Here is a 24,652-nt window from a genome sequence, read left to right as displayed (position 1 = left end):
GGACTTATATGAGAACTTGATATTTAGTGATCGGATGGACGAAGATGACTGTCAATTGCAGCTGTTTTCCAATGTATGGTGGATCGTGGTTGCACACCTGAATATTGGAAACCATACCGAGAAACCTGACGGCTTGAACCTTTCTCTTGTTTTGATCTCCCGGTTGTATTTGTCTTGGATGGTTATGATTTCATACCCGAAGAGCGTATGAAGGATTAATTGAAGGACACTAGGGAGCCTATTGCTGTAACTTTAATATTTATGTCGCCCATCTCATTCATCAATAGGCTCCCTAGTGATGAAATGCTTAATATTCTTTTTTATTATAGTTTCATTGTTGCTAGATATGTTTGTCGATAATTTTTATTTTTTTCTTTAATTAGTATCACTTGGTTTTAATTTGGGAGTATGTTGTTTATCAACATTTGCTACGTTTACTTGAGTGTCTCCTTGCGCAAAATTAAGATTATTATTTCCCCACATATTAATTGTTATCACTCTTCCTCTTCCTCCTTGTGGGTGAGGATCATGGTAAGTATATGTGATCTGGGTCGGATGCAGAGCAGGCATGACATGGACCCTTGCATCTATGCTAAACCTAAGACGTTGAGCATCTATATGATTGAGATTGTTGGGCAGATGAAGCATTAATCACCTCTGGAAGATGTCACCTTGGGGCGTTCGCGGTGCGGTTTGGTTCGGTGTTAAATATAAAAGTCATCCTAACCGTGAGATAAAAATGCATGCAGTTTGGTTTGGTTCGGTTGATTTTTAAAAAATCATCCAAACCAATGCAATTTGGATTGGTTCGGTTGGTGCGGTTTACAACATAACGTTTCAGTACCGAACAATTTTAAACATAAAAAAAAAACTTGAAGTTCCAAAATAACATTGTAGTACCAATTAAAATTATCCATCCAAAATAACATTATAGTATCTTACAATTTTAAATATATATAAAAAAAAAAACTTGAATTTCCAAAATAACATCACAGTACCGATAAAAGTTGTTTATCTAAAATAACATTACAACACCAAAATAATATTATTTAAACATATCATATAATAACCTATTTATAGGTGATAAATTAAAATTCGTCTACTTTGCGGGGGATAAAAACCTATTTGTCATATAAACATTTATAATTATTTATAAACAATTGAACTATACTCAATTTGCTAATTTACACTTAAATAATTATAAACATATTCTATCCAAATAAACACATGAGAATTTAGAAAATGAAAAGGTCAAATGAAATTAATATACACATTTTTAAGAAATGGTTAAACAGTAACAAATAAAATTAGCTCCTATTTAATGTGAAATTCACACAACAAATATTGAATTGATGAAAATTATGATTTAAAAGGAGCTTTTAACAAGTTTGGTGTATTTGTCAAAAAAAAACAAGTTTGGTGTATGATGACAATTTTAGCAAGTGAACTAAGTTGTCGTTAAGTAATAAAATGAATTTTCATATACATAGGAATTGTTTCAATCTCGACAAGACAATTGTATCATATTTAGGATGTAAATGTAGGGGGGTTCCCTAAGCAAAGTTGGTTTATTAGACGAATAACAATAAAATTGATGATTTCAAACGATTATAGATCGAGATTATTAGAATTTCGATTCACTTCCTCTTCATGATTTGATAAATGTCGTTCGAAGTTACGTACCTTCTTACTCTTATTGTCACGACGAATTAACTAAATAGTTCAAATCAATGTTAATGAACAAGAACCATTTTCTATTAAAAAGATTCCTTACTATCGTAGGTTAATTCAAATTCATAAAAAGATTTATGTAGGTTAATTCAATAATCCGGTATTTCTAAAACAACTATTGACCAAACAATTATTTCATTCAACTCCTAAGTTCAATTCATAAATTCGTTAATTTATAAAAAATATCATGCGCATAAATATGTTTGGTGTATTTTGGAAACTACATCAAAATTACTAAATTACCCAAAGGAGATTCACATATCACTCCATTTGCATCCAAAATAAACACATCGATATTAGGAAATCAAATCTCAAGGTTAGCGCGGAAATGGAAGCACACATTTTTTTTCCACAATCAGTATCCTGCTGACTAAACCACCTAATCAGATTCGGAGGTCAATTCTAGCATCAAGTGGTTTCAGCCCCCTTCCGATCACAGTTACAGAGGATCATATCATGATCCTCCTTATCAAATCCAACGTCAATCATCATTGTACCAACTAATGATTTATAGTAGACTTCTTAAGAAAAATAGGAAAAGTAGAGAGAAAGTAGAGAATTAAAAATTGTATTTGTAAAACTTTTCAAATAAAATATTGATTGATTATATAAGATTCGACAGTAGTGACTGGATTTGGTTTGAAAAAAAATGGAACAAACAGCAGACAAGGTGACACCAAACAATATCATGCATGAATGTGTCATAGCAATAATAAAACACTTCAAATGACATTATTACCCTTTAAAGCGTCCTAGCCGTTACATACGTCAAAAACCGCTATTATCCCAATTGACCCACCCGTCATTTCAAAACCAAAAAAGGACATTTCCGTAACTCCACACTTTCCTTCTCCTTCTTCTTCCTTTCTTCCTTGTAACTATCTCTCTCACACTTCATTGCAAACAAAATACACTGTCCTCAAATAACGGAACTATCACTTTCTCTCTCTCTCTCTCTCTAGGGTTAGGGTTTGGTTTCTTCGATGGCTTCGTCTTCCTCCGATCATGGAAAATCTGCGGAAAACTCAGAAGCTTTAGCGGTTGCGAATGATCAGCTTTTACTTTACAGAGGATTGAAGAAAGCGAAGAAAGAGAGAGGTTGTACTGCTAAAGAACGAATCAGTAAAATGCCTCCGTGTGCTGCCGGAAAACGTAGCTCCATCTACCGTGGTGTCACCAGGTAGCTAGAGCTAGCTTCTTGCAATGTTCAAATTTCAATGAGTTTGTTAGATTTAGATTTGGTTTGGATTAGCTTTTTGAGATTTCGATTGAAATATGTTAAGGATCATAGCTTAGAAGTTTCAGTTAATCGCTTAATTAATTTAATTTTTTGTATTAAGGGTAATTGTTATTTGTTAATGGCTCTTAGGTTAGTTTGATTGTTTGTAAACTGAATTTGGTGATTTGTGTATTAGGCATAGATGGACTGGTCGATATGAAGCGCATCTATGGGATAAAAGTACATGGAACCAGAATCAGAATAAGAAAGGAAAGCAAGGTTTGAGTTTTTGAACTTAAGTCATTTTTAAGGTTTTGTTTGATGATGGAATTGCTTATGTTTATGTTTTTGTGATGTGCATGGATTGATTTGACGAAAATTCGTGTTTTTTGTGGTGATGGGCTGATGGCAGTTTACTTGGGTGAGTTTTTGAGGTGATGCTCCCTTGTTCTTTTTATTGTTCTTTTTTTATTGGATTTTTTGCTGATTGGTGATTTGATGATGTTTTTGATAGGGGCATATGATGATGAGGAAGCAGCGGCTAGAGCGTATGATCTTGCTGCTCTCAAATATTGGGGTCCTGGCACTCTTATTAATTTCCCAGTAAGATTGTTACTTATATGTTTTGTTTTTTTTTTACTTAATTTGGAGATAGTTTGAATTAGTTGCCTTATTTCAGAAATTCCATCTGGTTTTGTGATTTGTGTTCTCCTATTGCTTGATGAAAATGGTGGCTACTCATTTCCTGCTTTGTTTTTTGTATCAAAACATGTTCTTGTTGAAATGGCTAGAATGTCTTTTACTCAGTTATTTTCTGGTGGATCTGGGAGTTGGCGATTACTGTTAAGTTACCTCCAATTTTGTATCTATGTTAGTATATATGATTATCATGCCTTCTTTCCAAACATGTCATTTGGATAAGATGAAAATGTGTTGTTAGTAACTAGATTTTAACATTTGACACTATAAATCCGCTGCTCTCTTTGATAGGAAAAGGGTGATATCTAACCGCTTCTGGTAAATAGAGTAATTTTTATAGCAAGTTTGATTTGTGAACTGCAGGTGACTGATTATACAAGAGATCTTGAAGAAATGCAGAACGTTTCGAGAGAAGAATACCTTGCATCTTTGCGACGGTATGTGTGTGTATACCTCTCACAAAAATATTAATATGTAATCTACTGCTGCTTACATGATATTTTGCTTGATGCAGGAAGAGCAGTGGTTTTTCAAGAGGACTAGCAAAATATCGTGGACTCTCCAGGTGTGCATCCATCAAATTGTTTTAACAGAAATTGTCTGTCAATTAAATTCTTTTTGATCTATATTCACAGGCAAGTCTGTGTGGGTATGTCATATGTGTTTCGATCTAATTTTTCGTTGACCAAGCTGACTTTGTCTTTCTCGTCTTTGCTGTGAACTATAGTTCTTCCTGATCTGGTGTAGCTGTCATCCCAATTATAGATTTTGGTATAGATTTGATGCTAACTTGAATTGTGAATTTCATTTTGCATGTGCTGGTATAAAAAATTAGACGATGGGAGCCATATGGTCGATTGACTGGATCAGATTACTTCAGTAGTATGCATTATGGTACGTGGTAATCAAATTTTAAGTCCAATCTATTCTTCGATTGAGTGGAGTTATATGAACGACATTCATTTGTGGCCCACCTTTTGCTGTTGAAAAAATGTTACATTATTCAATTGATTCCAACTGTTTTACCAGCAAGATCACCATCATCTGACCTTTTTACAAATATTGAAGGTACAGGGGATGATTCAGCTGCGGAAAGTGAATATGTTAGTGGTTTCTGTATAGAAAGAAAGGTTGATTTAACAAATCACATAAAATGGTGGGGATCTAATAAGAATCGACAACCTGATGCTGGAACAAGATTATCAGAAGAAAAGAAACATGGTTTTGCAGGAGGAGATATTTACAGTGAACTGAAAACATTGGAACAGAAAGTCCAACCGACAGAACCATACAAGTTGCCAGAGTTAGGACGGCTCCACAATGAGAAAAAACATAAAAGTTCTTCAATGTCTGCCTTAAGTATATTGTCACAGTCTGCTGCTTACAAGAGCATGCAAGAGAAAGCGGCAAAAAGACAGGAAAGTAGCACTGATAATGATGAGAATGAAAACAAAAATATAGTCAATGAGTTGGATCGTGGAAAGGCAGTAGAGAAACCCTCAAATCATGATGGTGGCAATGATCGACTTGACATTGCAATGGGAATGAGTGGAGCGTTGTCTCTTCAAAGAAATGTTTACCCATTGACACCATTCTTATCTGCGCCGCTTTTGACAACGTACAACACTGTTGATCCATTGGTAGATCCTGCTCTCTGGACATCGCTCATTCCTATGCTTCCTGCCAGCCTTTCTCGTCCAGCTGAGGTTGGTATAATGACTAAAGTGTTTTATTTGATATATGAGGAATAAGATTATATGAAAATCATTTAACAATGCTAAAAAGGCTCAGTGAGTTACTTATAACTGTCTTTAGTAATGATCTGCATCATAAAATCACGTATTGTTGATACTCAAAATGAAAAATACATCGAATTGGAAAGGAAACTCAGTATAAATAAAATAAGGAAAATGCTTACGATTGTTTTTGGGCACTTGTTAAGGATTGAAAATTGAAAGTAGTTAATGAAAAGTAAAACATTTTAAGCTGCCAATGTAACAGAGGCTGTACTTTTCATTTAATACTTTCTATCTTTTGATTGTTTAACATTTGTTAGCAAGACTCAAATTAAACTTCATGAGTGTGCGTTATCAATTGTTCTGATTAGAATATTCTTTCAAGTATTACCATAATATCATTTTCATTTTTACTTGTCTGGTGATTACATTACATGTTTATGAAGATATGTTTTCCCTTGCCATTAGGCCAGATATATAGTGTTACTAGTGTCAGCAATTTTATTTAGGCCAATTTGAATTAGTTTATACTAACTCATAGGAGCTTCTTAGTTAAGTTATGGTTCTTCACTTGTGAAACAATTCATTATAAGTTTCTAGATGCTAATGGAAAATTTACATGAGAGAGCTTCTCAAAAAATTGAGATGCATAAAGTTAATTTCGACATATATGAAAGCGCTATTGTTTCAAAAGATCAGCTTTTGTGAGATTCTTGTGATATTTTTTTTCTCTCAAGTACTTCTGGAAAATCCGTCCAAACGGGTTCTTGGATGAGTTGATCAATGTAATGAATGCAATTTTAAGCCAAACTATATCACATTTTTCTGAACCTAATACGAACGTTATCAAATATTTTCATAACTGCAATTTAGGCATCACTACTTCAATTCATAATCACCAGTAACATGAGAGGGCTGTACATGGTAAGATAGAAGTTATTCATCACATCTTTGTAGGTTCACATTAACTTACCAAGAATATTTGGATTAATGTGCAGGTTACAAAGACTGAGACCGATTCAACATACACTATATATCAGCCAGAGGAGTGATTGGACTTTAGACGTATGAATTTCTAATTGAAGAAAGCCAGAGCACCTGAAAGCTGAGCATGTACCAAACAAACAACAGTGTAAAGTTCTAAACTCTGAAGAGCTCAAAGCAAATCTTAAATAATGCCCCCATGGCTTTTTGCAATATCACATAGGTTGTAGAGGTGGAAGAAAAGAAAGTACAATAGTTTTACATTGTGAGATAGATATATTATAGTATATATTATATATAGGATCACAACAAAAGTTTTTACATTTCAAGCCAGATATGTATCAGTTGATATCTTTGTCATGTATATGCAGTCAGTGTTAGACAAATTTTGATTTCATGCGGAATATTTTGTACAGGATTAGAGTTTGAGTGGAATTATGCAAGAATACAGCCATCATTTGACTTGCATAGAAGTTTTTTTCTTCCTTTTTTTAAAGTGAGAACATATTTCATCTTTTTGTTTTTGGAAAAGCATATATTTTCATCATTGGTTATGGTTACTAGAACTAGAATACCAGTAGGAAATTCACCAAAAGAAAAGAAAATAAATACTAGTAGGATGAAATAGTTGGCTAAATGGCTTGAGATACTTTGGTGGCATTGCCTTGGCTTGTTTTGCTAATTGTTGGCTTAAAAAAATGTAGATATTAACAGCTGTCTCTCTTTTTAAGTATTAGAAAAACCTTACATTAATTAAAGGATTAAATATGTTTTTAGTCTCTACATTTTGCCCTATAGTCAAGAATATTCCCTACATTTTTTTACGATGAAAAAAGTCCTACATTTTTTTCCGTCATCAACTTTGATCCCTGTCGTTTGTTTCACTAACGGAATGGACCAAAGTTGATGATGTTAGGAATTTTTTTCACCATATACAAAATTGAATATTTTAGAGTTTTACTAAATTTTAGATGACATGCATGTTTAGATTCACACTAAGGCTGGATAATGTAATTATGCCAACCTCTAAAGTACAATTTTGATCAAAATCTTGTTTTTTTAGGAGTACAATGTCATTATGTGTATTTTTCGATTTTTCGATTCACAATAAAATTGATAGAGTGAACCACAACAATTTTTTTTATAGACGTTATAAGTTGAAGTTTCAATGATTACAAACATAAACTCCTTTGCTATTATTACAAACATGTTATCACGTGTCAATTTAATGGTGAATGGATAAACCACTTGACACGATAGTTTACCGTAGACAAAGGTTTTGTTTGTATGGCATTCTCTTATTTTGACGGATGTCTTTGTCTTTTTTTTTGTAAAATAAATTTAATTTATTTAAATGTCAAAATAGTAGCAATATAATCAGAAGTATCATGTGTTGTTGGAAAGATGTGAGAAAGATATTTACATACTCACTAAAAATAAACATAAAGTTTTTAAAATACAAAAAATGACAAATCAAAATTTAAATATTAATAATCAGACAAATTATTTGACATATCATTAATAATTTATTTTTAATGTTATTAGACTTAAAAATTAAAGAATATATTATTTAGTGATGTTCCTTCAAATTGACTATGGTAAACATATTCTGTGTATTCAAAGGCTTCATCTTTCTATGCATTTTTTTTGGTACATAAATCTTCTATGTATTTTTAATTAGGAAACTTTACACATAATACAAAACAAAATTCCTTACAAACGATGAAGAACATAAATCATTTTGGTTTGATTTATATTATTCTATGACAATCGGTGGCTTAATTAGAATAAAAAAAGATATCTTGGAAAAAGTGGTTGGCAATATTTTTCATTATCTTGCACCGTGCCGGCGGCGTAATGAGACTTTTCAAAAATGCAAGTATCATTGCCAATTTGACTCATCTCAAAGTCCAATATGGCACTAACATTGTCAACATCAAACCACCACAAACACCCATTTATTAGCGATAATGCTATAATTTTCGTTGAACTTTTCTCTCCCGACCCCCTCATTTCTTTTCTACCCGCCAAAAATCTCATTTTACCTTTTGTGGTATGAAATTTTTTTTCCAACAAACTTCGGTTTATATAAACCGAAATAACATATACCCCCAAAAAGAAGGAAAATTTATGTGAAAATTCGTGTAAAGCTACATGTGGTAAATTTAGCATATCTCTCTGAATATAGGTCGTATGCTAATGATTTTTAATCCAGTGTAAAGAAGACAAAATGTAATACTCCCTCCGGTCCTTATTATAAGAAACACTTTGACAAAATCACACAGATTAAGGAAGGTAAATTTTCTCATTAATGATTCTAACATTTTATGTTATATTCCAAAACTAACCTTTGACTAGCATGAGAAATATGTCTCTCTAATTAATGCACTAGCATTATAATGAATTATTTGATTGTATTTAATAAGGGTACAAATGGAATTGTGTCAAAGTGTTTCTTATAAAAAGGACCAAATAAAAATTCCAAAGTGTTTCTTATAAAAAGGACCGGAGGGAGTACAAGATTGACACCAGAATTATTAAATTTCATTAAGTATAGTATGAGAAAAACTACCTACAAGTTTGAGAAAAGTTTCTGCAAAATGTTGTAGAGATACCTGTGGTAAATTTATCATAACTCTCTGAATATAAGTCGTATGCTAATGATTTTTAATCCAGAGTAAAGAAGACAAAATTTAATACAAGATTGACACCAAAATTGTTAAATTTCATTAAGTATAGTATGAGAAAATCTACCTACAAGTTTGAGAAAAGTTTATGCTCTGTTTCTGTACCAGTACCCATTATTTGGTCAAACTGAACCAATTGGATAGTTAACCCTCAAAGCAAAAATTATATTTGTATTCTTGACACCCTAAGCTTTCCAACGAGTGGTCGTTTACTCAAATTGGACATCGTTTAGTATTTCAAATAAATTGTGAAAGTTGAAGGTCTCATGCATAATTTATGCAGGAAAGCTGAAAAAAAATTTGGAACACAATATTTCGGTTTATATAAACCAAAATTTTTTAGCATGACAAAAAAATTCGGTTCGTATAAACCGAAGTACCCCCAAGGGCAAAAACGAAAATTCAAGGGTGTTTACGTTGGAATTTGGTAAACAACCGCTAGTTTAAGTATTTAAACTCGCGAGATCAACTAGTAAATCTCAGGACAATTTTGTGTTTATTCGTTTCAAGAAAACTGTTTGAAGGTTCGTTTGAATAAGGAAACGAACACTTAGGAATTAAAATATTTTAAAGCATACAAGAGAAACTAATTCGAATCGCCTCGAAGTAGCAGTTTCTCAAGCAAGTATCTGGATTCAGACTTAGAAAAAATTACTGGAAAACAAATTGCATTGCATTGAATGAAAAACAATTACAAATAAAGATGGTTCACAAAACATACATTTCTCCTTCGAATTCCGTTCGTTCGATCGCTGAGTACTTAGAATTTTTAGAGAGAATGTTTGTATAAATTTTGTGACCCTTGTTCTGAATGAAAAACTACTATAAATACTACTACAAAGTGGTAACTGTTTCTCGATCATCTGGACGCTCCTTCATTTGCCACGTCGACCACGTTCTCCACTTTCATCTTTCATTCCTTCAGCGCGCGCCAAGATCTTTTGGGCCGTTCGTTGTTTTCTTTTTTGGGCTTGGCCCAACTATCTCTCGATTCGATTTTGCGCCTTCGATAGCCTCCTGGTAAAACCAAAACTATACGCATCCTCTACAGCTCTCGAAACGCTTTTCTGCTTCGACATAGGGAGTTCTCGACACCAACTTTGAAAGTTTTGTTTTGATAATATAATCTCCAAAATAAATATTGGACCCACCAATTATATTTAATTGATAAATACCAAATTTATGTCCAACAAATTGCCCCCCAAAAATGCCATTTTCGACGGTGTCTATCGAAAGAGGAAGTGGCATTTTTGAAAGTATTAATGGATAACTTTCTTTTCCATTTATCTCTCCTATCGTTTAGGCTGCCATTCAAAACTTTGGATTGGCTCCAAAACTTGTTTTTTCTTTCCACCTGTCCAGGGGTTTGGACACTTGTCAACATAGGAAGTTGAAAAAATTTGCTATTTTCCTCAATCCGTGTGCCTCTATAAATAGCCAGATTCTTCCTTTATTGCGTTTTTCTCCAATTTTTGCTCTGTCAACTGTTCATCTTCTTCTTCATCTTCTGCGATTCTTTCTTGAATTCTTGCTTCCAAAAGACTTCTTGTCTTCACTTTTCTACTTATCACCCAGTCATCAACTTTCTTTTCACTCGGATTTTCCTCAACCGTTGCAAACAACCTGTGATTCCCAAATTTTAACCCTAATCACCATTCTTTCACGCCATCTTTATACCTTCATCAATGGCGTCAGATTCAGATGTCAGAAAATTCCTTCCTTACGCCGGTAAGTGGACCGCCGCCACTCTTTCCTCTTACGATGAGGATGTGGTTCCAGAACCATCGTTGCGTCTGGACTTGCAAAAGTTTTGGGAAAGTCAATTAATCTTTCCTTATTCTGTTGATAACCTTGTGCATGCGTTTGGGGGACCCAAACCAAGTGATAAAAGCCGTAATTCCAAGGTTCTGTCTATCTTTCCTGTTTATAAACCTTGTGCTCCTAGGGTTTTCATTAGTGAACCCTATAATTTTAGCTATATCAAGGCGCCTAACAGAGTGTTTCGATCGGCTCCTTCTTTGAATGACCAATATCTTGGCTGGTTAGACAGGGTACAACGTGATAAGGCTGATATTTGGCAAGCCTGTGGTATTTATGACCTTATTCAGCTCTCTCGGACAGGCCTTAAATACCAGCAAGAGATGATTATTGCTGCTTTACACTTCTTTGAGTCTTCTACCAACACCTTCCACTTCGAATGTGGCATGATGACTCCTACACTGCTGGATGTTGCTGCCATTACTGGCTTATCGCCTCTTGGCGACACTTATGATCCTTGCAAAGCTTCCGACGCCATCAAATTTGATTTTCGAAACAAGTCTTACTCCAAATACATCGTGGAAAATCGAAAGACTAGCGATGAAGTAAGTGACGAGGAACACGTTGCTTTCCTAACCTTATGGCTATCGCAGTATGTCTTCTGCACTCAATCTCTCCAAGTAGCCAAGAAATTCATCCCTATGGCTATTCAACTACATGAATGTCAGCAATTCAATTTTGCTCGACTTGTTCTTGGATGTCTTTATGAATCCATGAGGGATGCTTGTGAACACCTTAAGAGAACAGGCGATGGATCTACCTTTTTGGGTGCTGGCCCTTTTTGGTTGCTGCAACTATGGCTAACTGCCACCTTTCATGCTGAGCTCGACCTTTTCTTACCTGAGCCATACTATGAGGAATCGAGAACACGTCAAATCGAAGGCACAAGGCTGGCGAGGATGGTGCCTAGGGAAAGAGGCCTTGGTTATGATGTAGCTTTCCAACAGTATTTTAATGCTTTTCTCAGCCTGAAGAAGTTTAAGCCTAGCTTTGCTCCTTTTGTGGATAGGCCACTTGGTCCTCCTTGGTTTACTCACAGATTTCCTTCTCCACCAGAATTTGAGATGGTAACCAACAACATTTGGAATGCTTACTTGACGCCTACAGTCTTGTCTTGTCGAATTGGCTTGACCTCTGGAGATTTTGGGTTAGTTGGTTACTTCCCAAACCTGGTGTCTCGCCAATTTGGCTTAACTCAAATACTCCCTAAGAGCATATACTTGGAAGAGAGGGAGGTTTGTTTAGGCAAGCATGGCATGACAGAACCACAGTTCCATTCATTCTTGAACCACTTCAATCAGCCTTCTTATGAGCTTACCCCATTCGACTTCGCTCCCTCACATGCCTGCACTAGGGAATTTTTTACCTGGTGGTCTCGACACTATGAAGGACGCCTGGTTGACAAGACTGCCTTACTCACTGCTATCTCTAATGGGTTCGACTCATCTATTTTGAACAAGATTAAGTCGAAATTGAACGCCAGAGGTATTCTTTTAGTTCTACTTTTACTTGCATCATTTTTACCTTGCGTGCTTTTCTCTTATGCGCACTTCTCCAATGCAGGGAGTAAGTCGAAGGCAGGTTCTAGCAATTCTAGCAAACCTCTTCCTCCACCACCTAAGGTTGAACTAAAGGTAGGCCTTTGCCTTTTTTGTGGCTTCTCACACTTTTGTAGGATGTCCATATTAACTTTGATATGCCCTTTCCAGATTGCTTCGCGCAAAAGGTCTCATTCAACTGAAACTCCTTCTGTTTCGAAGAAACAAAGACCTATTCCAGCCACTTGTTCGAGTGCTCCAGATAAGGTATCCATTTAGCTTAAGACTTCTTTTTCTTTTGTCTTGAATGTGAACTTACTGAACTGTGGCCTGTAGGATATTCCTGTCCTTTCGACCATCCCTGAGCAGACTAACACTGCCACTATTCAAGATCTCCCTCATAACGCTGAACCCATTACTGATGAGAAAAAGAAAAAGAAGAAGAAGAAAAAAGAACACCAACCCAACCAAGAAGGTACTCCTGAACACAAGTCCTCTGAGATTGAGGCACAACCTGATACTCTGGCATCACCTGAGGACCCTCCTTTAGAGCAATCGGAGAGGAAGAAGAAGAAGAAAAAGAAGCACAGAAAGTCTCCTGCTGCAGCCACTGTTGTCGAGGCTTCTGCTACTGCAAAAGAAACAACTTCACAGCCTGAAGCTTCTGCTATCCCTCAAGCCCAAGTAGGCCATTCTTACTTCTTATTACTTCTTCAGCCCTTGACTGTGTTACTCATTCTTTCATGGTTTCATTTATTTCAGCCAAAAAGTTCTGCCCAGGTTATTCCTCAAGATGAGCCTGCTCCTAGCAAAGCGGCTGAAGGGATGGTCGAAGGACCAAGTGGTACGCATCCTGCAAGTGTGGCAGAAAAACCTTCATCTCCTCAGCCTGTCGAAACGGCCGTCCTTACTGAAACCTCATCACCACCCAAAGCTCCTGGCTCGCCTCACCACGCTTTCGAAGATGATACCCTTAAGCCTAGCAATGAAGAGGACCAACTTGATCAAGGCCTACCGCAACAAAATCCTTTGACGAACCCTGCCCAAGTATTAGCTGAAAATGATCCTCCAACCAATTTTCAAGTTGACCCTGCTGCCAACCTTTCCAGTGAACAAAGGCCAACCGTTGATGGCGAACATTCCACTACCAATCAACCACAACCAAGTGGGTCAAACCATGAGTCCAGTTCACCCAGTGCTGACACTTTCGACTCTGATGATGGGAACTCCTGCATTGGTGATTCACTTGGTGAAGAGGGAACCTCTGTGTCGAAACCTCCTCCTACTGTTGTCTTACCGGCTGAACTTGCCAAAGAGCTAAGAGATTTAACCCCGGCAGATGCACTCAACAAGCTTTTATCAAGTCATGGCGCCTCTAGCTCTGCTGTTGGGGACACAGAGGGTAGGGAAGATGTTCTTGAGCAAGAACAGTTTGAGCATGAAATCAGGTTCAGGAGAGAAATTCTTAATGGGGATATGCTGGGCTTGCTTGAGCGTGACTCTTCTATATATTACAACATTAAAGCCCTTTTTCGCAAGCTGCAGAACCCAAGGACTGACGAAGCCATGTTCCTTCTAGTGACTCAGGCTGAAACCTTTTTAGAACAATTCGTTAGTCAATCTCAGCTCCTAACCAGGACTAGCAGCCTTTTGACATCTCTGCTTGCCACCCAGCAACACCATTTCGAGCAAGCTAGTAGTTGCAATGCAGAGGTCACAACTATCAAGGCTGCCTCTGATGAAGCTCTTGAGCAACTTGTGGCTTGTGAGAACAATATTGCTCAATGGCAATCTGAAATCGAAGCGCTAAAGGCAAAGATTCGACAAGAGGAGGCTAAGATGGAAAAGCTAGCTGCAGTAGCTATTGAAGCACAAAAGGTTAAGCTTGATGAGCTAGCACGTGAAGGTATCCAACACTACAGTGATGGTCTAGCTGTCCAGAAGCGAGTTGAGCACCTTGCTAGTGATAAGGAAATGCTGCAACGTAAACTGGCGTCCATTCGAACTCAGTATTACCAATTTCAAGCGGCCAATCGAAAGCCTCCTTCAACATCCCAACAACAACCTTGACTTTATAAATTTTCCTTTTAGTCTCAAGTTTTTTTTTTTCTTTTGGATGTCGTAATTGTAAATCTTTTAACACTAGCAACTGTCAAACAATTTCGTACACGCCTTTTGAATGCATGCCCGTTTTGGCTTTTTAATGCTGCATGTTCATATATTGGCTGAGTATTTTATTCATTTGTTGTTGTTTGCTTTCCTTCTTTTGGGCCACTTTCCCAAGCCTTATTAATGGCACTTTGTAAGGAATGAAGCGAACATGTTTCCAAAGCAGTCAGCATAATTAACTACATGGCTTTGAGCATTAATGCAATGGCATTTCCTATGCAAACTGAACGTGGTTAGTTGTAACTGCCTAGCTATTAACGCGTATTAATCCTTCTATAAATACCCACGCCTTGCAACTCTTTTGTTCAGCACTTTGCACCAATTAACGCATCAACACCTCTCCACAAAGAATGGATAACAAGAAAAATCTTCCTTCCTCTTCCCCGGGCTCAAGCACACCACGTCCTCTTGGAAGGGGACGAATCAAGATTCCAGCTTCCAAACCTCCACGCACTAGAATCCTTCGCCCTAGGCCGGCACCAGCCAAGGTAGTAGAAACCATCATTCTCTCTTCTGATTCTTCAAGCTCTAGTTCAGATGATGAAGATGAGGATTACCTTGAGTTCCTCAATACCCTAGAGCCTGATGAAGAATACCCAGGAACTCCAACTCCTTCTTCTGAGGATGAAGACTCTCAGATCTCAGAACTTTCCAATTCTGATTCAAAGGATGAGGGAACTCGGGTTCAGGGTAAACCTTAAGTGTTTATCTTTCAACATTCAACCATTTCTTGTATTTTCTTGAACATTCTTGAATGATTGGTTGTATTGTTGATTTTATATAAAATAAAACTTGATTATTGGCATTTTCTTTTACCATCTTGCAAATTTTATCCTTGCGTTATTCATTTTTTTTATGGTTATTTCTTGCAACATTGGCTTGTATTTCTTTAAATATTTGCCATTCATGTTGACTGAACGTTTCTCAGGAGTTAACTCTTCAATCTCATAAGCTCCATTTGACAAAACTTGAGAAATCTTAAATGGTCCTTCCCAATTGGGTGACCATTTTCCAAAGACTCGATCTCGTCTGTCCATGGGGAGGATGACTTTCCAAACTAGGTCTCCTACGTCAAAGAGTTTGGATTTAACCCTTTTGTTATATGCTCTAGCAATTCGTTCTTTTTGTCGAATCAAAGCATCTAACGCCTGCAACCTTTCCTCATCCACGTCTGTTAACTCATCTAACATTATGTTCTCATAGTGATCAGGAGGTAGTTCCCATTGCCTTTGTACTCGAATCGACTGCATCATTATTTCAACAGGTAACACGGCATCGTGACCATATGTTAGTCGAAAAGGTGTCGAACCTGTTGACTCTTTAGGAGAATTCCTACATGCCCATAGGACTTGATCCAAGGTCTTGTGCCAATTCTTTGGCTTTTGGGCAACGTGCTTCTTAATTAAACTAATTATGACCTTGTTGGCTGCTTCAACTTGGCCATTTGCTTGAGCATAGTAAGGCGTCGAAGTCATTAGCTTAAAACCCAATTGTTCAGCAAAATCTTGCATCTTTCGACCAACAAACACCGTTCCTTGGTCTGTAGTGATCGTTTCAGGAAGCCCAAACCTATAAATAATATGTTCTTGGATAAAATTGATCACTGTCTCCTGATCCACATTTGTTAGGGCAACAGCCTCTATCCATTTGGTAAAATAATCAATCCCAACTAGTATATAACGTTGGTTCTTGGATGACGTGGGCCTTATCTCACCAATTAAATCTAAAGCCCACCCTCTGAAAGGCCAAGGTTTGATAATCGAATGCAACTCACTGGCAGGAACGCGTTGTATCCCTGCGTGTTTTTGACACTCTTGACAGCCTTTCGCATATTCTATGCAGTCCTTAAGCATGGAAGGCCAATACAAGCCTTGTCGAAACAAAAGCCACTTCATTTTATGGCCTGCTTGATGGGCACCGCAGGCTCCACTATGGGCGTTTGAAATTGCTACATACGCTTCGTTTTCATTTAGGCATTTCAACAAAACCCCTTCAGGAGTCTTCTTAAATAGTTCATTTCCCATGATTGTGTAATTCAAGGCTCTATACTTAACCTTCCTATCGGCTGTACCTGTTGGATTTTCTATGTATTTAACAATGGGTTGCCTCCAATCCATGTCAGCCAAATTGTCAATCACGAAGACTTCAGTCATTGCTTCATCAAAGTGTGCATCAGCCCTTTCAGACTCCCTTTCGAACTTTAGTTCATTTGCCCCCAGCTGATGGGGTATTACCTCACATGAGATTAGTTTTTCTTTAATTTCAACTATCTCATCTAATTTTTTCCCCGTTACCTTATAACCAGAAGCAATTTGGGCTAAGTCATTTGCTTCTTGGTTTTCGATTCGAGGCACGTGTTGAATGTCACATGAATCAAACCGTTTTAGTAGCGAGAAGGCAATGACAAAGTATTTCATCAAATGTTCTTGAATGCATTTGTATTCCTTTGTCAATTGTTTTATTACTAACTCAGAATCTCCTCTGATTTTAACATGTTTTGCCCCCAAGTCCAAAATAATCTTTAGACCTACAATTAAAGCCTCGTACTCGGCTTCATTATTGGAGCATGTTCCATTAATTTTGTACTTAAATTTTGTTGGAATCTTTAAAGGAGAAATGATTAAGATTCCAACTCCTGTGCCATGTTTGTGCTTCGAGCCATCGAAGTACAACATCCAAGGTTCATGTTCTACATATGTTATTGAGGTCTCAGTCACCGAGTGGTCAACAAGAAAATCAGCTACTACTTGACCCTTTACAGCCCTCAGGGGTTGGTAAGTCAATGAATATTCAGTTAAAGCTAAAGCCCATTTCCCAATTCGACTATGCAAAATTGGTTTTAACAACATATGCTTAATGATGTCAAAATGAGAATAAACATAAACATGAACTGGTTTGATATATTGCTTAAGTTTGGTACAAGAGAAATACAAACATAGACAAAGCTTTTCAATTGGACTATATCTAGTCTCAGCATCATTCAAGATTCTACTTAGATAGTAAATAGCCTTTTCTACGCCATTTTCATCCTCTTGTGCGAGCATGCTTCCAATAGTCGAATCTGATGCTGCGATGTACAACTTCATTGCTTTGTTTCGAATAGGAGGCATTAAAGTTGGGGGCTTCGACAAGTATGCCTTGATATCATCAAATGCCTTTTGTTGTTCCATTCCCCATTCAAATACATCACCTTTCTTGAGCCTCAGCAGTGGAGAAAAAGGTTGAGCTTTACCACTTAGGTTTGATATAAACCTTCTCAAGAAATTGACCTTTCCTAGCAAAGATTGAAGCTGTTTCTTCGTTCCTGGAGGTTCTGTCTCCATGATAGCCTTTGTCTTATTTTGGTTAATTTCTATGCCCTTCTTATGCACAACAAAGCCAAGGAAATCTCCTGCATGTACACAGAAAGCACATTTCAGTGGATTCATTTTTAATCCACATTTTCTCATTCTTTCGAACGATTTTTTAAGATGTTCGATATGTTCATCCTGGGAAGAGGATTTCACAACAATATCATCAATGTAAACCTGCATAAATATTTCGATAAAATCATGAAAAATTAAGTTCATGGCTCTTTGGTATGTTGCTCCAGCATTTTTTAATCCAAAAGGCATCACTACCCACTCATAGGTGCCTAAAGCACCAGGGCAACGAAATGCGGTTTTTGGCACATCATCTTCGTCGATAAAGATTTGATTGTAACCTGAGTAGCCATCTAACATACTCAAATATTCATGTCCTGCTGCTGAGTCAACTAACATTTCGGCTACAGGCATGGAATATTCATCCTTAGGTGTAGCATTATTCAAATCTCTAAAGTCTATGCAAACCCTAAGTGATCCGTTTTTCTTAATAACAGGAACAATGTTAGCTAACCATTCCACATACCTGGTTGTTCGAATGAACTTGCATTTAAGCAACCTTTCAATTTCTGCTTTGATCTTTGTCATGATTTCCGGTGCAAACCTCCTTGGAAGCTGCTTTACAGGTTTCTTATCTGGTCGAAGGGGTAGCCTATGCTCCACAAGATTTCTGCTTAACCCAGGCATTTCGTTATAGTCCCATGCAAAGCAGTCTCTGTATTTCTTAAGCAACTCGACCATTTTTTCTCTTAAGGTTGGGTCTATATTGGCACTAATGTAAGTTGGCCTTTTAACAGAGCCATCTCCAATATCAACCTCCTGCAAAGGGTCTTGGGCTTGCATTCTCTGAATCGAACTATGTGGATCTTTCTCAAAACCCAAAGGCTCATCATCATAGATGCAATCTAACCTTTGCTTTTTCCTATCATTTACTTCACTAGCCTCCAAGGCCAGTTCGTCCCTTAAGTCATCGTTGGCTTCGACAGCCATATTTTCTTGAACATTAATGGCCTCAAGAGCCATTTTGATTCTATTCTCGGCTGCGTAAGCCGTAATTCGATCCCATGCTGGGGACTCAATCATCAAACTCATCATGGTTGACCCATCCAGACACTGGTGGGTATGCATCTTCACACAAGGGTTTCTCTATGTCTTCCCTTTCCCAACAAAAGCCATGGGTTGGATGCAACTTAACTGAGTGGTATACATTTTTTGATACCACTTCATTTGGATCGAAGGCAGCATCTTGCTCACCACAAGGAGCAATCGAGGCCAGGTTTTTGTCGAAATTCTGTAAAGTCGCAGTGCCTGTCTCTGAAACATATGCACTTTGATCTGCTTCTACATTCTCGACCAAACCATCTTCTCTCCAGATGATTAACCTTTGGTGCATGGTTGAGGGAACAGCTCCAACACCATGTATCCATTCTCTACCTAATAACAGATTGTAATTAGGTTTGGCAGCTATGACCATAAACAAGGTCTTCCGAACTGTACTACCAACACAAACTTCCAACTGCACTGCCCCCAGGGAATGACCAGTTTTTCCTTCATAGTTGGCCAACACCACATTGTGGGAATGAAGGTCTGTGTCATAGAGACCTAATTTCTTCAACATGAAGTGAGGCATGATGTTCACCACAGCTCCTCCATCCACTAAGACTTTATTGATTCCCACATTATTGACTTTTGCCCTAATGAACAAAGCCTTCAAGTGGTTCTGCATTCCCAGATCTGGCTTCTCGAAGACAGCTTTTTGCTCTTCGACACAACCATTTTGCATAACATAATAACACATTGGCTTATGATCAGCCAAATTAAGGGCTTCGAAGTCCTCTTCCAGCTCATTGACTTCAGTAGGCACATCATATTCCAGTGGCAGAATGGACACCACATTGACCATGACATCAAAATCAGACCCCTCATCCAGGAGATCATCATCCTCCATGTCATCCTCATCTTCTGCCCCTCCTTGGGCATTTTCAGCTATGGGCTCTTCCAATATTATGGAGAGCCTCTCCTTTACTGGCCTCTTGGCCATTTCAACCTTTTCAGCCTTCTGGGTTGCTACAGCCTTGCCCCCAGCCTCAGCCTCTTTTGTTGTCAACTTTTGTTTCCTCTGGAACCTTCGCCACTGAGTGCGGGTCATAGGATTCTTTCCCTTATAGTTATTCCTATAAGAGTATTTGTTGACTTCAGTGGCAGCATTCACTGTTTCCTTCCCAGCTACCACTTTTGAACCCTTGGGTTCAGATACAATGTTCACATTAACATTGCTAGAGCTTCCATTTTCCATCATCCTTCGATTAAAAGTGACGTACTGTCCACTCACCCATTGGTTAACAGGTGCTCTCCCAGATGGTTTGAAAGTGTTTTGGGGGCCTAGCCTTTGCTGGATCGAAAGGCCTTTGGTAATAGGCTTTCCCCAGTTGGCTCCTTTGTAAGGCCAAGCTTTTTGATTTGGCCTAGATTTTGGCCATTTTCTCTTGTTTTCAGCATAAGGTACAACACTTTGAAGGCCTGCAGTAGCCTCTTTGTCGCACACAGCACTGCATCTAGGGCAAAGCATCACTTCAGCATTCTTCAGCTTGCACCTATTTAGGAAGTCCACCAGTTCTTCCTCAGCATTGGGGTACACCTCACGTACCCTCTTTTCATACTCCTCTTCAGGCACAGCCTTGATTGGAGCAGTAGCATCTATCACTTCGACCATGTTGCAGTCATAGACTTCGACATAGGTAGCGTCTGCAGGTGGCAAAGGGTCTGAATCTACCTTCATTGGAGGCTTAGCCTTATCAGCATACTTCAGCCTTCCTTCATTCAGCGCTTTTTGCACCAAATCCCTGAAAACAACACATTGATAAGTTTTATGTCCCAAATAATTATGAAACTTACAATAACCTCTTTTCTTTCTTTGTTCTATTGGTGGTATTTTCATATCTTTTGGCACAATAATTTGGCCATCAGTCACCAATAAATCAAAAATCTCATCACATTTAGTGATGTCGAAAGTATAAGTCTTCGTAACAAACTTATCATTTTTTGGTTCGATAGGATTTTTTCCATTCGACGGCCTCAACAATTTGCAAGTGTAAGGAGGCCCAGGCTTTAATTCAGCCACATTAATATCACTATCGTCGAAATTTAAGTATTCATCACTCGTTTCATAATCAATTTCATTATCATAGGAATCAACAAAACCTATTTCTTTCTTTTTCTGAAACTTAGAATTTCTAACTTTCTCAGCTTTTAACCTTTCGATTTGTCTCACTCTGTCAGCCAACTGTGACATGTCTCGAAGGTATTGGGTATCCAATTTCTTTCGAATTGAATAATCTAACCCACCAGCAGCCATTTCCACTAGCTCGTGTTCAGGCACTTGAGTAAAGCACCTGGATTTCAGCAAACGAAACCTATTTAGATAGTCATCAATTGACTCTTGGTTTTTTCTTTTTACACTGGCTAACTCTTTCAGACTTATCTTAGTTTGGCCCATATAAAATTGCTCATGGAAAATCCTTTCCAATTGGGCCCAACTATTGATCGAATTGGGAGGCAAAGTTGTAAACCAAGTAAATGCATTCTTGGTAAGCGAATTAGGAAAATACTTCATTCGCAAATTTTCATTATTCGCCAAATTCCCAGACTCAGCTAGATACCTGGCAATATGTTCTACGGTTGATTCATTAGTGTCCCCAGCAAACTTAGTGTATTTTGGGACTTTCCAACCTCTTGGTAACTCGGTTTGCAGCACATATTCAGTGAAGGCAGGGACAAAGTTTGGCCTTCGACAACCCGTGTTTAGGCCGTTTTGGGCCAAAATCGTTTCGACCATGTTAGCCAAATTGTGTTGGCCAAGCAAATTATTGTTTTGCACCTCTCGCACTACCTCGTCAGGATCCTGGTTCCTCCTAACCATTATCACTGGGGGGTTTTGATGTACCACTTGTGGATTTGGGTTCATAGCAGGAGGGTTTTGATTTACTACTTGAGGCATTTGATTAACCTCGTGAGGATAATAGGTTTCCTCTTGTACAACTGGTGTAGGTGTTGGGTTAGGAACTGTTTCAGTAGCCACATAGGTTGGCCTTTGCTGCACTGGAGTCGAAGACATTGCAGGTAGTATTACTTGTGGAGTAATGGGATTTACTCTAGGAGGTGGTGGGGGTGTCCCAAAAAAATCTGCAATTCGACTCATTTGAAATGCCAACATTTGATAACTCTCGTTGGTATTCTGAATTAATGGATTAAACACAGTACCCATTTGTTGTGTTAAGAGATTAACCATTTCATGGTTGCTCTCATCCATTTGTTGTCTCAAAGACAACACAGATGCAGTCGTTAAGGGTGTGGGAGTTACCCTTGACGAAGTATACCTATCAGGTTCGAAACCTGGCATCCCTAAACCAAGTGTAGGGGGAGGCCCATACATAAAACCCTGACCTGATGGTGGTTTCGAACGTCCAAAACCAGCAGTTACGGACGGAATTGCCATAGTTGGAATTGGCAAAGTTGGAATAACATCATGCACAGTCGAAATGGTTGGACTGGAGAATATTGGAACATTCACTAACTCAGATGTTACCAAACTTTGTGGAGGGGGATCGACTCCACCACTCGAACTTGCTTCGCTACTCATCGCACTAGAACTTGGAGTTTTACTAGGATTAGATCTCTGAGTAGTTTTAACCATAACCTAACTTATCATGAGTTATATGCAAGTAACAAGTTTTTTATTCCACAATATAAAAATAAACACAACTTTAACAAACACAAAACCAGTCCCACTGGGCGTGCCAATTTGTTTACGTTGGAATTTGGTAAACAACCGCTAGTTTAAGTATTTAAACTCGCGAGATCAACTAGTAAATCTCAGGACAATTTTGTGTTTATTCGTTTCAAGAAAACTGTTTGAAGGTTCGTTTGAATAAGGAAACGAACACTTAGGAATTAAAATATTTTAAAGCATACAAGAGAAACTAATTCGAATCGCCTCGAAGTAGCAGTTTCTCAAGCAAGTATCTGGATTCAGACTTAGAAAAAATTACTGGAAAACAAATTGCATTGCATTGAATGAAAAACAATTACAAATAAAGATGGTTCACAAAACATACATTTCTCCTTCGAATTCCGTTCGTTCGATCGCTGAGTACTTAGAATTTTTAGAGAGAATGTTTGTATAAATTTTGTGACCCTTGTTCTGAATGAAAAACTACTATAAATACTACTACAAAGTGGTAACTGTTTCTCGATCATCTGGACGCTCCTTCATTTGCCACGTCGACCACGTTCTCCACTTTCATCTTTCATTCCTTCAGCGCGCGCCAAGATCTTTTGGGCCGTTCGTTGTTTTCTTTTTTGGGCTTGGCCCAACTATCTCTCGATTCGATTTTGCGCCTTCGATAGCCTCCTGGTAAAACCAAAACTATACGCATCCTCTACAGCTCTCGAAACGCTTTTCTGCTTCGACATAGGGAGTTCTCGACACCAACTTTGAAAGTTTTGTTTTGATAATATAATCTCAAAAATAAATATTGGACCCACCAATTATATTTAATTGATAAATACCAAATTTATGTCCAACAAAGGGGTAGAAAAGAAATGAGTGGGGTCGGGAGAGAAACCATCATTTTGGTTGCATGAGGAAAAATATATTTTAGAAAATGAATGGGTAAATTGTAGTATATGCTAGTGACGTCCTAATTCGTCTCTTTGATCAAAATAATGAAATATGTGAATGGGTAAAATGTTTTTACTTTTTCACTTAGCTTCCTCCTTTTGTCTTAAAAAAAAAGAAGAGTTTTTCTATGCAACATTGCTCAGATAAGAAATGAGTAATTAATGTGTTCATCTCAAAAACACATTAATGTATTCATCGTGAATAGAAAGAACATCTCAGGATAATTGCTTTAATTTATATCCACGAAAAAAACTTTACCATGTGACATAAATTAAAGAGTGTGCAAAAAATATATAATAACCAATCAATATATTTTCTAATATGTGATCGAAAAACCTTTATATAATAATAATAATAATAATAATGGAGTGTAACGCAATTTTTATAGAGTGTGATTAAAAAAAGATCTTTATTCTTGACAAAAAAATAAAATAAAAATCTTTATTACCACACGATAAAATAAAGGTATGTTTGGTGGCGCCAAGTTCCAACCGAAACCTGATGATGGATAAGCTATGACAGAATTGAACCCACCCAAACATTATAAAATGTTGCAATTAATACACCCTCAGATGTTCCCAAAGAAAGAAATAAAATACTACTACTCCGTAGGTTGTTTCGCTTGCCATTTTAAAAGTCCAGCACACAACGCAATGTTTCAGATTTCAGTATTTAAAAATGTTCACAAGAGTTCCTTGTCTTATTTTATGATTTTTTCTTGTTAGAATCATCTCCATTTTTTTTTCTCATTACTAATATAATTTTAGAAATATATTATCTTTTTTTTACTAAAGAAATATAATATAAAGTGTAATATCAAATGAGTGAATTTTTAAGTCAATTTTTTATGTATCACAAAATATTTAAAAACTTTAAAAATAAAATAAAAGGTAAAAGTCTTGTACCAAAAAGTAAAATAAAGGCAAAGGCATCTGCCGCAAAGACTAATCTCTCGATTACACTCGAAAAAACCGATTCTTGAATCTTGTGAAATTCAAATCAATAACAAACTATTACATTTCATATTAA

The 24,652-nt window shown here is 37.3% G+C and overlaps 2 protein-coding genes across 3 annotated transcripts; both read left to right on the top strand.

The window, feature by feature from the left end:
• Window positions 1-2,544: 2,544 nt before the first annotated feature.
• LOC123888322 (AP2-like ethylene-responsive transcription factor At2g41710) lies at window positions 2,545-6,766 on the top strand. 2 transcript variants are annotated; one of them, XM_045937334.1, is made up of 9 exons: window positions 2,545-2,911; window positions 3,147-3,229; window positions 3,363-3,371; window positions 3,465-3,553; window positions 4,013-4,086; window positions 4,164-4,214; window positions 4,485-4,543; window positions 4,724-5,355; window positions 6,384-6,766. In XM_045937334.1, exons 1-9 carry the CDS (start codon window positions 2,715-2,717, stop codon window positions 6,435-6,437), a joined length of 1,248 nt encoding a protein of 415 aa, XP_045793290.1. In that variant the 5' UTR covers window positions 2,545-2,714; the 3' UTR covers window positions 6,438-6,766. The 2 variants fall into 2 exon arrangements, with proteins under 2 accessions (XP_045793290.1, XP_045793289.1); XM_045937333.1 differs by having other exon boundaries at window positions 2,547-2,911; window positions 4,718-5,355.
• Window positions 6,767-12,048: 5,282 nt separating this feature from the next.
• LOC123888320 lies at window positions 12,049-12,787 on the top strand. Its single transcript, XM_045937332.1, has 3 exons — window positions 12,049-12,359; window positions 12,438-12,508; window positions 12,584-12,787. The coding sequence occupies exons 1-3, from the start codon at window positions 12,131-12,133 to the stop codon at window positions 12,689-12,691; spliced, it is 408 nt and encodes a 135-aa protein (XP_045793288.1). The 5' UTR covers window positions 12,049-12,130; the 3' UTR covers window positions 12,692-12,787.
• The last annotated feature ends 11,865 nt before the right edge of the window (window positions 12,788-24,652 follow it).

The sequence above is a fragment of the Trifolium pratense genome, linkage group LG6 (assembly GCF_020283565.1).
Source record: "Trifolium pratense cultivar HEN17-A07 linkage group LG6, ARS_RC_1.1, whole genome shotgun sequence".
Classification (NCBI taxonomy): Eukaryota; Viridiplantae; Streptophyta; class Magnoliopsida; order Fabales; family Fabaceae; genus Trifolium; species Trifolium pratense.
The sequence above is the reverse complement of the archived record's forward strand: the minus strand, read 5'-3'. Positions and strand labels throughout refer to the sequence as shown.

Coding starts and splice junctions, on each gene's coding strand:
- LOC123888320 (XM_045937332.1), top strand. CDS start 12,131: ATGACAGAACCACAGTTCCATTCATTCTTGAACCACTTCAATCAGCCT. Junction 12,360..12,437: donor GTCGAAATTGAACGCCAGAG/GTATTCTTTTAG, acceptor TCTCCAATGCAG/GGAGTAAGTCGAAGGCAGGT. Junction 12,509..12,583: donor CACCTAAGGTTGAACTAAAG/GTAGGCCTTTGC, acceptor TGCCCTTTCCAG/ATTGCTTCGCGCAAAAGGTC.
- LOC123888322 (XM_045937333.1), top strand. CDS start 2,715: ATGGCTTCGTCTTCCTCCGATCATGGAAAATCTGCGGAAAACTCAGAA. Junction 3,554..4,012: donor GCACTCTTATTAATTTCCCA/GTAAGATTGTTA, acceptor TGTGAACTGCAG/GTGACTGATTATACAAGAGA. Junction 5,356..6,383: donor GCCTTTCTCGTCCAGCTGAG/GTTGGTATAATG, acceptor ATTAATGTGCAG/GTTACAAAGACTGAGACCGA.